The 14827-nt window shown below is 48.5% G+C and overlaps 1 protein-coding gene across 1 annotated transcript in view; it reads left to right on the top strand.

The window, feature by feature from the left end:
• Dock9 (dedicator of cytokinesis 9) overlaps positions 1-14827 on the top strand; it is a 227536-nt gene that overhangs the window by 188178 nt on the left and 24531 nt on the right. The window contains exons 39-46 of the mRNA XM_051195203.1: positions 5496-5611; positions 7721-7858; positions 7979-8161; positions 9595-9708; positions 9795-10010; positions 11001-11058; positions 11866-11943; positions 13150-13256. Coding sequence (XP_051051160.1) covers positions 5496-5611; positions 7721-7858; positions 7979-8161; positions 9595-9708; positions 9795-10010; positions 11001-11058; positions 11866-11943; positions 13150-13256 — 1010 coding nt within the window. The remainder of the gene's footprint in view (positions 1-5495; positions 5612-7720; positions 7859-7978; positions 8162-9594; positions 9709-9794; positions 10011-11000; positions 11059-11865; positions 11944-13149; positions 13257-14827) is intronic.

A 14827-nucleotide genomic window follows, 5' to 3' on the forward strand; every position in this document is an offset into this window, starting at 1 on the left:
GCAGGGCAGACACAGTGGACTAGGCTAGCCTATCAGCATGGCTGGTTCCCTCCCTGCAGCCCACAGAGAAGCTGGCTCTCTGCCTCCCTGTCAGTTTTCAGGGCTTCGCTGTCCTCAGTCACATGTTTCTCCTGCTCTGCCAGGGACTAGAGTTCCTGTGGCCTTCTCTCCTGTCTCCACAGTCCTTCCTCCTCTTTTGCTGAATCACAGCATCTTCCAGGACTCGGCCTTCCTCTCAAGCTTTAGTTCTCGTTAGCTGGCGTTAGCCTTTCCTGACACCGCCTATTTCAGCTCCATAGGGAGCTTGGCCAAAAGCAGGCAAAGAGAATGGACGTCTACTGTGATATGTGCACAGTGTATATGGCATGCATGCATGCATGCATGCATACCTGCTCATCTACCCCTCGGTATTCTGGGGAAGCCATGCACGTCCCTTTGCAAAAACGAAAAGAAAAAATCAGCAACCTTAAGTAGTATTAAATGCAGCATCTTCCATTAATCCAGGCAATATGAAACATTGTAGGCATAAGTAGGCAGCCTGCCTGCCAGTTAATAAGCAGAGACTGGCAATTTCTTCCCTTTTTGTCAGACATCAGCTTGGCCAGAAGGGGGCAGCAGAGGCCCGCGACAGCCTGTCTTCTGTAGACCTGGCTGCCTGTAAGCTTCCCTAACTTCCCAGAGAGAAGGATGTGGGGGGGGGGGGGGATATCCTCTGCATGTGCTGCCCGTGGAACACTAACATCTCTGAAAACGGGCTATCTTAATAGGTCATCTGACGTGGTAGTCTGTCAGTGGCTCAAAGTTAAGAATGAAAGGCAGTTCCCGCTTGAGGTTAGTCGTTTGATGTGCTTAGAAGGGACGGGTGTGTGTGCCCAGTCTTGCCTTGGGTGTCCTCACAGTTTGAGGCTGTATACTCAGTACCATCTTCAGACTCAGGTAGCCTTTATTCTGCAAGCCAGTGCCACGACCCCTGTGCCTCATGGATCACCGCCCAGGATAGGAGCATATTTGTTTTCTCATGTGAATCGGTGGGGATGAGGTGGGGAGCTAGCAAATTATACCATGTTGCCATAGAATGTTACTCTGTATTCTATAGCCTTGCTCATCTGTGAGGAAAACCTTCTTGGCAATTAAATGAGAGAGGGAATAAATAATTCACTGTTGATCACACACACATATGTATACATATATATATATTTACATAAAACATTGGCACCTTATAAAGCCATATGCAATTAATTCTCGTATCTAAGGTGGCGGGTCCCCATTTGAGGAACCCTTCGGATAGGAAAGACTCCTTGTCATTCCCTGTTTGTTTCATACCCCCCCCCAGACTCACTGTGTTTCTGGATCTGAATTGTGATCCAGAATGTGGGAAAGTCAAAATTGCAGATTTTGGTCCCACAGAGGAAAGAGGACCATGGGAATGGAAACATAGCCTGAGAGACTGAGGGCCTGGCCCATCCCTCACATGTCCTGACCATCAGAAGGTGGCTGTGCCTGGGGGTCCTGCCCAGTCACTCTGATGCAGGGTCTCTGGGGTGAGGTGGTTACAGATGACGTCAGCAGAGTTGGTAGAGCTATCGGGCAGGATGGATTTGTAGAGTACGGTAGGTTTAATTAAATTCAAACCTAACAGAGGCATGGAGGTGTGCTCATTGTTTTGGCCCTTGAGTATTCATAATACTTGGAAGTTCTAAAACAAGTCTTAGTGCTGGGTCAAGGACCAAGCCGAAGTTCCCGTTATCCACATAAAAGCTGGTGTGCTCATAACCCCAGGCCTGACTGTATGGAGACAGGGCTCGCTCACACCAGCCATTCTTGCCGAGACAGCAAGCTCCAAGTTCAGTAAGAGGAGACCCTGCCTGAAGAAATAAGCCGGAGATGGGCGGGTGAGATTGCTCAGCCACTGAAGGCACTTGCTGCTGACCACTTGAGGTTGATCTCCAGGGTCCACGTGGTGGAGAGAGAGAGAGAGCTTACTTCTGCAATGGCCTCTCCCCTCCAAACACGCATAGTTTTAAGTTTTCTTAATAAAGTGGAGAGCAGCAGAGGAACACACGCAGCGTTTACCGCTGCCTCCAGGTGTGGTCACACCACACACAATCTCAGAAACAGGCGTGACAGTGGTCTGAAAATTTTATAAACGTGAGCTGTAAATGCCGAGGACTCCCAAACCAGCCCACCGCGTTGACACCCAAAGATGTCACCCCTGTGGCAGAGTCCTGTTGCTCCTGCAGGCTGAGCAGGGGTGCAGGGAATCCATACCAGGCTGTAAAGCATTAATTACTTCCCCCTAGTAGAAGGAGTGGTATTTACAACACTCACAGCTGACCCCTTGGGCTGGGACATGGTCTAGTGAAGAATTCACTGACGAGCATGGGGACTTGAATTTGACCCACAGAGCCCACATTAGAACCAAAACGGCCAGATGTGGTGGTGGTGGCAGCGGCGGCGGCGGTGGCACACTTGTAATTCCAAGCACAGGCTACTCCCTGAGACTTCCTGACTAGCCAGCCTGGCAGGCTCAGTAGGCCCCAGGCTACTAAGACGCCCTGGTAAACGAGACCTGAGATGGAGAGCTTGTGTGAGCTGCACTAATCAGTCAGCCTTCAGCTAAGACATCTTGGTCTCTGAAGACCGCTCCTTTGGATTTACTAACGTTTATTTTCCTGTGTTCTCTGCTGTAACTATTGGTAGCATCTTCCTGAGATGTCCTGTCTCAGGGTCTGTGACTGAGGACAGTCTGAGCTGCCATTGGCGTTAGGGATTTTAAAAGGATGGACACAGGCCGTTGGGCTGGAGGGATACCTCAGCCGTTAAAGGCTAGGCTCACAACCGTAAATGTAAGAATTCAAGGCCGTGTGACAAGCTGTGGTGAGAGATCAGATTTCCATATGACCTAGATGGACTCAATCTCCACAAATCCGAGTTAACTCCTTTTGTGGGAGGGGGGTTGTTTAATTTTTGTGACTTTTAGTTTTTTTTTCATTGATGTGGAGAACAAATGGGTTTCATTATGACATTTTCATACCTGTATATCATCATAGTGTGCTCATATATGCACCCACCCCAACACCCATCTTTTTCCCTCCAACCCTATTCTTGCTGGTCCCAAGAAATTGGTAGGTTGGTTACTTTGTCATTGCCATATCTCTGTACATGTATACATAATTCTGTCTCTTGTGGCATGGCATGTTGGGTCTGTTTTTAAAGCAACAACACATGTGAAATTCTGATTCTCTGTTTCTAGGCTTTGGGCCAATACTATAAGGCTTGCTCAGTAGGAGGCCATCTCATTTATAATGCCTACCTTTGTGCACTTAGCCTGGATGTATTATAGAAAGAAATGGGGCGAGTCTATAAAAAGAAAGAAATAAAAATTGCCAGGAAACCACATTCTTTTCTGACTCTTAGCCCAGACCACAACTCCCTGGGAGTGAACAGCACTTTCCTTAGAGGTCGCCAAGGGCTAGGGAAGTGTTTTCACCTGGCCTGATCACAGGTGTTGATGTTTCGGGGGTTTTGTCCTCTCTTCCCATGGTTTGCATTTCCTTTCACTGTCTCCAGTTCTTATCCTACCCCCCCCCAAAGGAATGCCTAGGCAGTACAGTGGCATTAGTTACCCCCCCCCCCAATAGCCATCTCTCTTTTCTCTAGACCATTCCTTGTTCAAAAACAGACAAACAATGGCTAGAGAGATGGCTCAGAGGTTAAGAGTACCGGCTGCTCTTCCAGAGGTTCTGAGGTCAATTCCCAGCAACCACATGGTGGTTCACATCATCTGTAGTGACATCTGGTGCCCTCTTCTGGCCTGCAGGAATGCATGCAGGCAGAACACTATGCATAGTAAATAAATAAATCTTTTTTTTTTTTTAATGGACAAACAAAATAGAGGATTGGAGTTAACATGTTGTCCAATAGGTCCTATAGCCTCATGAGGAGGGAGACAGCCCTGGCACAAGGGGACAGAGACCCACAGACATAAAAGCCCAGAACTACCTGTTGAAAAGCAGAATTGAATTAAAACACTTGATAATGTTTGCACGGCAGGCTCAAAGCACCTCTGTGGCTTTACAAGCTCTTCTCTAGCATTTGTAGAGCTATAATTCTCAACATTTCCTTCAGTCAGAAACCAGGTCTTCCGTGGCTTTAAAAGCTCCTCTCTAGCATTTGTAGAACTGTAATTCTCACATTTCCTTCTGTCAGAACGAGGACCTGCTTTTCTCTTTTCCTCCCATTCAACTGTTTCAGTGCTCTGATGAAGTGACCCAAAAAGGAATTTGGAGTATAGGTTCTAGGTGGGGGAGGCTCCCACTAATAATCTCAAGGAAATTCTCTAGGCTTTCTGTACTTTATTTTTCTGATCTCTGAACTACTGTCTTCCTCTCTAGAGTATTAAAAGCAAAGAAAAGACCAATTAGTAGATGATGCTTTCTCAATCACTCCTTGGAGAAAGCCATTACATTGTGTCTCCTGCTGTGCTGCTATCTTTCTGTATAAGCTAGACGCCATGTTAACATCTGTCCATCCTCTCCACGTGTTTCTGCTAATGCATCCCATTTCATAGTTTAATATCTCAAACTGTATGTCAAACTGCATTCATATCATTACTAAATTGATTTTTGTAGCCACTGTTGAAGATTGTAGTTTATGTTTAAATTGTGTATGATGACGCTAAATTTACATGACAGGTCTTTCTGGTCCTTTCCTTTCCATAGGCATTTCTTTCCAATACATTGGCTCTTACGCTTTTTATTAAAGCAAGTAGAAGACTATTTGTGGTGCAGTCAACTCTTGATTATCACTTGATTCTAGCTACACACAGGCCTAACGCTTTATGTTGCTCGCTTTGTCTTGGGCTCGTTTCTGTGAACCTCACAATACTGATGAATCTATCCTCACTACAGCCCTTGGAAGTGTGGGCACTGTGTCCCTGTTGTACAGATGGGGCGCTGAAATGTAAAGAGGTCAGCTAACTTGCCTAAGGTCGGATAGTAAGGTGTGGAGCTAGGTGGGGTGACCAGCCATCAGCCTCTTCTCAGGCTTCCTTCACCGCATGGTGCCTGGGACGTTGTGACAGCCCAGTCATGCAGCTGGTTTCGGTGGGTGTGCTGGCACTACCATCTCACCACCCTAAGACCTCAGCCAAGACCTGTGGCTTACCTGTGCCTCTTCCCTTGTCTGTAAAAGGTCTTTAACAGGGTGCACACTTCACGGGGCTGCAGAGTGACGGGATAATAATGTGGTGTTCCCAGACTCAGCCGGCACCGAGCAAGCATACTGTGAATGCTGTCACGCAGCCTGTAGAGTTGAAAAAGAAACACCATTGAATGGAAACGTGATCAATGCCACCTCCCTACAGAGGCAAAGGGGGAGATGGGCCCTGAAAAGGGGACCTTCTATAAAATAATCAGAAGTTGACTGTCACTGCCGTATCCTGCCAGCCCTGTTGCCTGAACTCTCAGACAGTAACGCTGTGTTGATTCACACAGGCTACGGCCACTCGGAGGCGGATGTCCTTCACCAGTCACTTCTGGAAGCCAACATTGCTACGGAGGTTTGCCTTACCACTCTGGACACCCTGTCTCTGTTCACACTGGCGTTTAAGGTTTGTATTGAGCACACACTGTCCAAGGTCAGAGTTTTTGTCTGATGGCTCCAGTCAGCTCACTAAGCTCAACTTGCCTGGTGTACATTTTTACTGTGGCTGTTTCTGCTTCTATAAGGAGACTGCTAATCTCCAGGTCCCCTGTACTGAGTGATTGCAATTCCCATTCTTATTTTTAACAAAACTTACCCCGCCCACATGTCCTGCGTGCTTGGGGATGCCAGAGGACTTCCCCGGAGGCAGCTGTCTTGGCTAGAAGAAAACATTTTTCCTAAGCCCTCCATGTGATAAATGTGGGATTTCTTCTCTGTCTTTAAGCAAAGCCAAATGTCTTAAATTAGATATTTAAAGAGAGGGGTGTGAGTTAAGCGTAAACTCGTCTTTTTCAGAGTATTTATTTATAACTAAATTAAATGGCAAAAGCATGTCATGAAAAGCAAATGAAAGAGTTTAGGTCTTATTTTTTAAATTTAGCAAATAATCAAATCACTGGTGCAGGTTCTCCAAGCCTCTCTGTATTTGGGGATGGGTTGACACAAGACCAAACCCAGCTGAAAAAGATTTTTTTAAAGTTAGTATAGGTTCAGTTGTGTTATTTATACACACACACACACACACACACACACACACACACACCATTGTACTGTGTTTTGTCTTGTTGGGAGCCTAACACTTTCCGTTTCCAGTCCCTTTCATTTCTGGTACAGAAAAAGACATTGAGTTATTGTTTATATCTATGAATATTGGAACCATATGTTTGATTTCAATGGTATTAGGGAACTGTAACAGGGTCATACTCTGTTTTGTTTTCCCTACTTATTATGAAACATACTTCTTGGGCTGAGTTAGGGTACTTACCTAGAATGCATGAGGTTCTAGGTTTGATTGCCAGTATTCCAACACAGGTGTGGCGGTGCCCCCAACCCAGGTGTGGCGGTGCATGCATGCAGTCCCATCACCTGGGAGATGGAGGCTCACAAGTTCAAGGTCATCCTTGCGTACATAGAGGTTGAGGCAAGCCCGGGCTACATGAGACTATCTTTAAAAAATTGTTTTTTCTTTATCAGTGACACTAAAAATAATGCACCCTGCCATATCATGTCACTTTACTATAGTGTGTCCTCCCCTGAGGTCCCAAGCGACCCGTGTCCCCCATTAAGCATGTTACTGGGAGCTGAGTTGAGACTCGGGAATACCCACACTCCAGGAACACATGCGGGAGAGCAGTGCGTGCTCACTTGGAGCCCTCCTATGGTGGCGCCACACCTGGAAACATACTAGAAATGCCGCTTCTCTGGCCCAAGCCAGACGCTCTGAGTGTGAGGTCCAGACCCCGTGGCTGGAGGAGCACACTCTACTAGAACCCCACAGAGGGGTCTTGGATTCTCTCCCTGTGGATAGTTTCAGTGTAAAAGTCTAAGCAGTAAAGGTTCTGAGGGTGAATATGTCCAGCCATGTGCATTGTATTTGCTGGCACAGAGTAGAGGTGACAGCATGCCTCTTTGCTCTCTGCCTGGACCCTGCCGTGTGAGGTGGCAGGAGGCTTCGGTGGAGGGACCTCTACAGAGCAGACACGTGGGCAGAAAGCCTACTTATAGCCCAGGAGCATCATGGGCCCCTCTCCCTCTCCTGGAAGCTAACCCTGGCAATATTTGCTGTCTCACAGACGAGACTGCCAGGCTGTTTACCTGTGTGACACCTGACCAGAGCCTATGCATGCTGTCCCTCCAAACTGTCTGATTATATATAGCTTAGCTGAGTGCCCAGGAACCCGGGTTCGAGAAGGACATCACTTTGGGAGGGCAGGATTCATGTTCCCCACCCATCGGTTCGATGATAACCCATAATGGCACTCCCACGTTAGACCGATACCCCCAGTGTCACCTCCAGAGTCAGCGGTGCCGATACGTGCTTACAGATAAGTTTGTGAAAACACAGCACTAAGCCTGCAGAAACCATAGTGTAGTCTTCTAGAATACCTGCCCCAGGTGGCCGCTGTTCTGATGGACTTGCCTGGCCTACAGGAGCACCCGCGCTTTTCCTGGGGCGCTTGTAGCAGAATTGGTCGTGCGACATGACTCTAACAGTGATGTCGATGTGTGTTTCCAGAACCAGCTCTTGGCTGACCACGGTCATAACCCTCTCATGAAGAAAGTTTTTGATGTCTACCTGTGTTTTCTTCAAAAACACCAGTCGGAAATGGCTTTGAAAAACGTCTTTACTGCCTTAAGGTCACTAATTTATAAGGTAAGTTACTTGGAGGCCGTGGTTGTACCGATGGTTACAGGTTCCTCGCCTTCTGCCTGGAGCTGAGGACGACTGGGATTATTGACCTCGCTGGTCTGTCTGCCCTGTGTTTCGTTCCAGTTTCCCTCAACGTTCTACGAAGGGCGAGCAGACATGTGTGCCTCTCTGTGCTATGAGGTGCTCAAATGCTGTAACTCCAAACTCGGCTCTATCCGGACCGATGCTTCCCAGCTGCTCTATTTCCTGATGAGGAACAACTTTGACTACACGGGGAAGAAGTCCTTCGTCCGGACACACTTACAGGTGTGTGCCTCAGCTCTGCCAGGGCACAGGTAACCCGGTGGAACCCTGGGTCACTGAGGGTCACCCTCGTAAGTGCTACCAAAGGCTGTGAGTCAGAGTTGGGAAGTCACATGTACTGGTTGTGTTTGTTTCTTATTCCATACTGAAAGATCCTGGACCAGGGTGTGACCCATCAATTAGCTTGACATCTAGATATTGAACTGGCATTGAACTAACTGATACTCTGTTGGCTCAAGGTACTTAATATCAAATATCTTTTAAAAAAAACAAAACAAAACAAAAAAACCCAAAATAGGTTTTCCTGTCTTCTGTTCATGAGTACCTCTCCTGTGTGTCCGGTTAAAACATCCAAAGTTCTTTGAGAACCAACATAATAGCAAGAACTCTGTTTCCACAGATGTATGTTTTATGCAGTGTGACGGGAGGGCCTTTCCTGTCTGAGTTTGTCCCTTGGTTAGCATCGCAGTCATTTTCCACAAGCCTAGTGTGCTAGAATTAATGGCTGCAACTGCCAACAGGACAGCAGGTCGTCTCCCAGCACTCGTGGAGTGCACATTCAGGGAGACCTCACACACCCAGGGCGCCAGGGACAGTGTCTGGTTAGGGATTCTTGGAGAACAGGGGCGGCTTCTCAAGGACCTGAAGGATGGGAATGGGGTGTAAGTTGAAGGGTAGTGAGTAGGCATGTTCCGGCATGTTCCGGGTCATGGATCCCCCATGGGAATTACCCGTAGGTGAAAGTGGAGCAGTCCCTTCATGCTTAGAATGCAGGTGAGAGGAAGTTACAGAAGACACGCTGTGACGTGTCCAGATCTTTGCATATTTGGAAGACCCACCCATCTGAGCTTCAGTTTTAAGGGCAGACCTTAGGGGGAGCACACAGAACATTGTCCCATCTAGGACAGAGAAGATGGTATTCTGGATGAGGGCTGGCAAGATTGAGAGGAAGAGGGGAATCCCGTCCGCATCCTCCACGGCTGTGCTTGCATGCTAGGAAGGAGAAGGGAATAAGAGTGGCCACCATGTTTTATCTCGAACACCCGATTCAAGGCCATGCTATCCCCAGACTCCAAAGAAAGCAGACCGCCCATCGCACAGTTGACACCTGCAAAGAACCTTCCACGTAAACTCAAAGCAAACGCCGAGGGGAGACTAGGGTCCCCCGCCCCCTCCCTTACCGCAGAGTGCAGTGGCTGAGTAGCAATCTGAGTGGTGTGGACATACCTGCTTCTTGCTCCTTTTAACTCGTGAACAAAACGCGTCAGGAAAGCAGCCATACACGGTTTTTCGAAAGCGGTAGGAAAGAAGGAATCTCAGCCACGCACTGCTCCCCACACTGGTGTGGCCCCCACCCCACTTGCCTTCCCATCGGCTTTGCGCGCATCCTCCCGGAACCCTGGGTAAATTGACTTGCTCGCGTCTCTGCCCCTAAGGTCATCATTTCCGTCAGCCAGCTGATTGCAGACGTGGTTGGCATTGGAGGAACCCGGTTCCAGCAGTCCTTGTCCATCATCAACAACTGTGCCAACAGCGACCGGCTCATCAAGGTGGGTAACTTCCCGTCCTCACCCCCTGACGCGGGACATGTGTCCGGGAAGCGGGTGAGAGTCCTCTCCCCCCTCCTCTTGTGTAGCACACCAGCTTCTCCTCTGATGTCAAAGACCTGACCAAGAGGATCCGTACCGTCCTGATGGCCACGGCCCAGATGAAGGAGCACGCGAATGACCCAGAGATGCTGGTGGACCTCCAGTACAGCCTGGCGAAGTCCTACGCCAGCACCCCCGAGCTCAGGAAGACATGGCTGGACAGCATGGCCAGGATCCATGTTAAAAACGGGGATCTCTCAGAGGTAGGGAGCCCTGCCCGACCAGCTATTCATTCACGCTCTGGGGCTGCTTTTGAGGAAAAATGCGCCCTCAATCAGAAGACGCCTCGCCTGCTGTGGAATCTGCTATGCTCTCCGACGTGGTCTCTAACCTTGGGGACACTCCCCCCCCCCTCCAGCTTTATCCTAAAACTGTAACAAAGGAGCAAAACAAACACTTACCTTCAGTTTTGATAATAACTGGACAACTTAGTGAAAGCATTTATTTGCTGTCCTCTGGTTTAGGGTATTTGTAACATTGATCTTTGTGGTTTAGGGTAAGAGGACTTGAAACTAAGGCACACCAACCACACACACACACACACACACACACACACACACACACACACACACACACGCTCTGCTACTGAGCTGTACCCCAGCCCAGATTCTGATTTAGAATTGTGTTTGGAAAAAAAGAAAAAAAAAAAAAAATCCAGCCTTGGCTGGAGAGGTGTCTCAGCAGCTAAGGGCACTGTCTGCTCTTGCTGAGCATCCAAGTTCCGTTCCCAGCACCCACCTGGGGCACCACACAGCCGGCCACCTATAACCCCAGCGCCAGGGATCCAGGGCCCTCTTACAGGCACCTGGACACATGTAGAAGTGGAACTTGGCACAAATTCACACACGTGCACACAGGTTAAAAATAAATGTGTGAAAATAAAGTTGGAAGGAAAGGTAATTGGCACCTGAAACGTGAGTGTGGGAAGAAAACTAACTCTTCAAGTGTTTCCTGTTTTGCTTTGAGACAAACGGTATAATTCTGAAAATGCTGGTTTCCTCTTTTACGATAAAATGCAGTAATTGTGAGCATGCCTCGCTGTTCAGCTCCCGGGTGTCAGCTCCTATGTGAGGGGCGCCACCTTTTCTCCAAAAAGCCGTTAATAGCTGGTATCCTGAGAGCCATCAAATGCACGTGGATGCAAGGTGTCTGAGCGACTACCCTAAGCCGCTTGTCTTCGTCTTCTATTACAGGCGGCCATGTGCTACGTCCACGTCACAGCCTTGGTGGCCGAGTATCTCACGCGAAAAGGTAAGGCCTGATGCTTGGGCCTTTTGCAGAGCGCCGTGGGGGCTGACCTGGAGGCAAGGAATTGCGTGCATACAGGCATGCTGGTTGCTCTATTCCCAGATGCAGCATTTGACTAACTTCATGGGCAGAGCAAAATAAAATGCCAGTGTTCAGAAGAGAACACAGCATGCTGTCCTAGTCGCGTACTGTTCTGCAAAAAAAAAAAAAAAAAAAAAAAAAATTAGCTGATGAGCTTTGCATCTGGCTGTTCCCTACCAGCTAAAATGAGCTGAAATAGCTTTATTTTCCCTTAAACTAATGCTCTCCAAAAATGTTTATCAATCAAGTTGACGGTTCTAAGGGGAAGTTACTGGGCAGATTCTCTGGTTGGCAGCCTTTTGGCTTTAGCATGGGAAAAAGCAACCATGCTAACCAGAGGTCAGGGGGCAGCCGTGTTCCATACTTGTGTTACACAATCATTCCCATAGGTTCCTTCATGGTTCCTCCTGGTTAAACACCAGTTACTTGAGGCAGCCCTCAAGGATGGCGTCTCAGTTTGGGACACTGGAGGGTCTGGGAAAGCTGGTAATCTGCACAGGCAATACTCAAGAATATAAATGCCTGGCTGAGGCTAACGAGGAGTGTGTTACACAGTGAGAGCATTCTTTAGAAAGTGCCAGGTGCCAGGGCCATGAAACATCTACTTCTTAGAACGAGTTTGCCGTACATACGTCAGAGTCAGAATGAGAGAGGAAATCCAAGGGGACGTGTTCATGTAGGATTTCCTGCCGCGTCATTTTGTCGGGTGATGCCTTTGCTCGTGTTTAGAAGCTGACCTAGCCCTCCAGAGGGAGCCAGCTGTCTTCCCCTACAGCCGTAACACCTGCCAGAGGAAGAGCCAGGGAGGTGAGCCTGAGGGTCACCCAGCTCCCAAGGGTCCCCACCCGCTCTGGCCACGTGCCACCCCAGGGCTCCGGTGGCTTCTGTTTCAGTTCTGTGCCCTCCTTCTATCGCTGAGCTGTGTGTGTCACCCGCCGTCATTGCTGTACGCGGTGAAGGGAAGCAGTCTGGTCCACATGTTGGCCTGATCAACGCCAGCGGTCGATTTTTTTATATCTTTACTTTCGGTATATTAATGTATCCTCAGGTTCCTAGATCAGAGCTTCCCTTTGGGGGATTTTTTGCTTTCTGTATCGCCAGATTAAAGCAAGGCTCTACGAGGACCATGGTGGAAATGGCTAACACGGGGTTGACTGGAAACCTGGACAGATGTGTAGCGAGTGGGAGTTGTCTTTGCATCTTTGGTCTACTTTTTCAAAGCCTGGTTTCAAAGTACTGTGTTCCTCTTCCCTAAAATCATCTCAAACTAGAGAGGCTGAACATTTCAAGTCCTTCCTTGCTTACACATGTCACGCAGCTGGTGTTGAACTGGCTTAAAACTGTGTCCCAGGATCCGACCTGAGCTGTGACCCTTACTTACCAGGGACACTGACCTCACTGACAATATCAGTCAAGAGTTTCGGATGCTGAGGCCCTGCAAACTGCAGCCTTCCATTTCCTAAACCAAAAGGGCTTCTCTACCCCAGGCAGCCTCTGCTTGCAGACGTGATTGTTGGATTATCTGTGTTACTGGAGGGCATGAGGAGAGCCCCGGCCTGAGTGGATGAGATGCCCAATTGCTTGAAGGAAATGGCTGGTTGAGACTACTTCTCTCTCGTTGGCTTTGGGTACTCTTGGTATCTGACTATGGGTCCCTTGACCAAACATTTCCTCATTAATCTACCACTAGCTTGGCTCAGTTATGATTTTTCAGCGTATGGTTTATTTGAAGATTGAATTGATTTTACTTGAGGTGGGTAAAAAAAAAAAATTAAAAGTGAGGAGGAAGGTGAAGGTTAAATGTGGGAAATGGATGGAGATAGGACACACTGGTCCCCAGCCTCCCGTGTGGACGCCGGGCTGACACAGAGGAGACTTCAGACATGAAGGGCTGAATACAGAGGGTCGGGGAATCCAGGTTTCAACAGAGAAATGCACCAGGCAGGAAGGACCCAAGAAGAGCCTCTGCCACGTTCAGGTTGACAGCTCTCCCTCTGCTTCCTCTCTGCCCAGGCATGTTCAGACAGGGATGCACAGCCTTCCGGGTCATCACACCAAACATCGATGAAGAGGCTTCCATGATGGAAGACGTTGGGATGCAGGACGTGCATTTCAATGAGGTAAGTGCCGTGGCTCGTGTGGGCTAAGTACAGTCACACACCACATGACATTTCTGTCCGCAGCACCTGCGTACAGAATGGTGGTCCCACCAGATTTTACCACCTAGGGACAGTCTAGCCATGCTGTTTAAACATTGCTTGAGATATTCCTCCTGCAAGAAAATCACCCAGGGCCCACGTTTCTCAGAACAATCCTGTTTGAGGATACTTAGAGCCTGCTGAGCCCTGGGAGAGAACCAGCTCAGTGCCTGTTCCCCCCACAACTGCTGCCCATGCTGAGCCTAAGACGCCTCTGCGGACAGCTGAAAGATGGCCAGTCAGGGCTCTGCCACCCTCCCTCCAGGACCTCCTTTCTCCAGGGGAGGAGTGCTCGAGAATTTACGTGAAAGGTCCAACACATGTTAGGTTGTTTCTCAGCCTCTCTCTACCAATATCTCTGGATCTCAAGTTTCATTATTATCTCAATCTGCCTTTAATTTTAATTAGTGCCCCTCTCTCTGGACACCTCCTCCCTAGCAGACAGGCAAAGCCCCAAGAGAGCAGGCTCGATGGGCTTTTGATGGGAGAATCCCAACATGGGGCCTGGTTCCTGTGTCCACTTATGTGCTGAGGCCTAGGGCCCCCTTGTCCATCTCCGTAGACTATAAGACAAGCATTTTCTGTTCTCTGCTCTGGGAACCTCTGCTCAAGGACACACCCGTGTGTCTGTGTCTCCTCCCTGCCCACAAACCCACGGTAGAGTGAAAGACTCAAACGAAATCTTTTTAGTGCTGCCATACCTCTGCCTCGACTGAACTGTCTTCTCTTGGCTTGGGGACCGTGATGTGGTGGCACACAGTTTATAGTTCTCGATTGTTTCCGTGCCAGAGAGAAGGGTCCATGAACAAGCATCTCCTATGACGTAAACAAGACCTGCCGCACCCCTTTCCAAAAGTGTAATCTAGACCCCTCTAAGGAAGCTTCCGACGCCCTTACTGAGTGCGGGATTCCTCACACGCGTCAACTGAAACAGGACTGAGTGTAGAGGGCAGGAGGATCTGGGTTCCAATAACCGAAAGTTCTCTGTGGCCTTCAGTAAAATGTGAGATGCAGAAGGGCCTGGAGAGGTGGCCCAGGAGTTAGGAGCTTCCTGCTCTCCCAGAGGACCCAAGTGCCAACAGGTTGCTCATAACCACCCATACTTACAGCTCCCTCTAGAAGACTCCAGGCATGCGCGTGCTCACACACAGTTAAACATAAAATCTTTCTTTATGCCAAGCACAGTTGCACACGCCTTTAATCCCAGCACTAGGGAAGCAGAGGCAGGAGGATCTCAGTGTGTTCAAGGCCAGCCTGGTCTTCATAGGGAGTTCTAGGACAGCCATGGCTGTGTAGAAGGGACTCTGTCTCAAAAACAAAACAAAACAAAAAAAGTCAAACGCCACCTTTTATAGAGGTAATCTTAAATGCAAAAAAATTTAGGGGCTGCTATTGTAAATTGTCTATTCTCAAAATGGCTCTCAAAATCAAAAGCTAAATATGAAAAAGGAACAAGTATATATTGAGTGCACTTCATGAGGTTTAGATGTTAA

The sequence above is a fragment of the Phodopus roborovskii genome, unplaced genomic scaffold (assembly GCF_943737965.1).
Source record: "Phodopus roborovskii unplaced genomic scaffold, PHOROB, whole genome shotgun sequence".
NCBI lineage: Eukaryota > Metazoa > Chordata > Mammalia > Rodentia > Cricetidae > Phodopus > Phodopus roborovskii.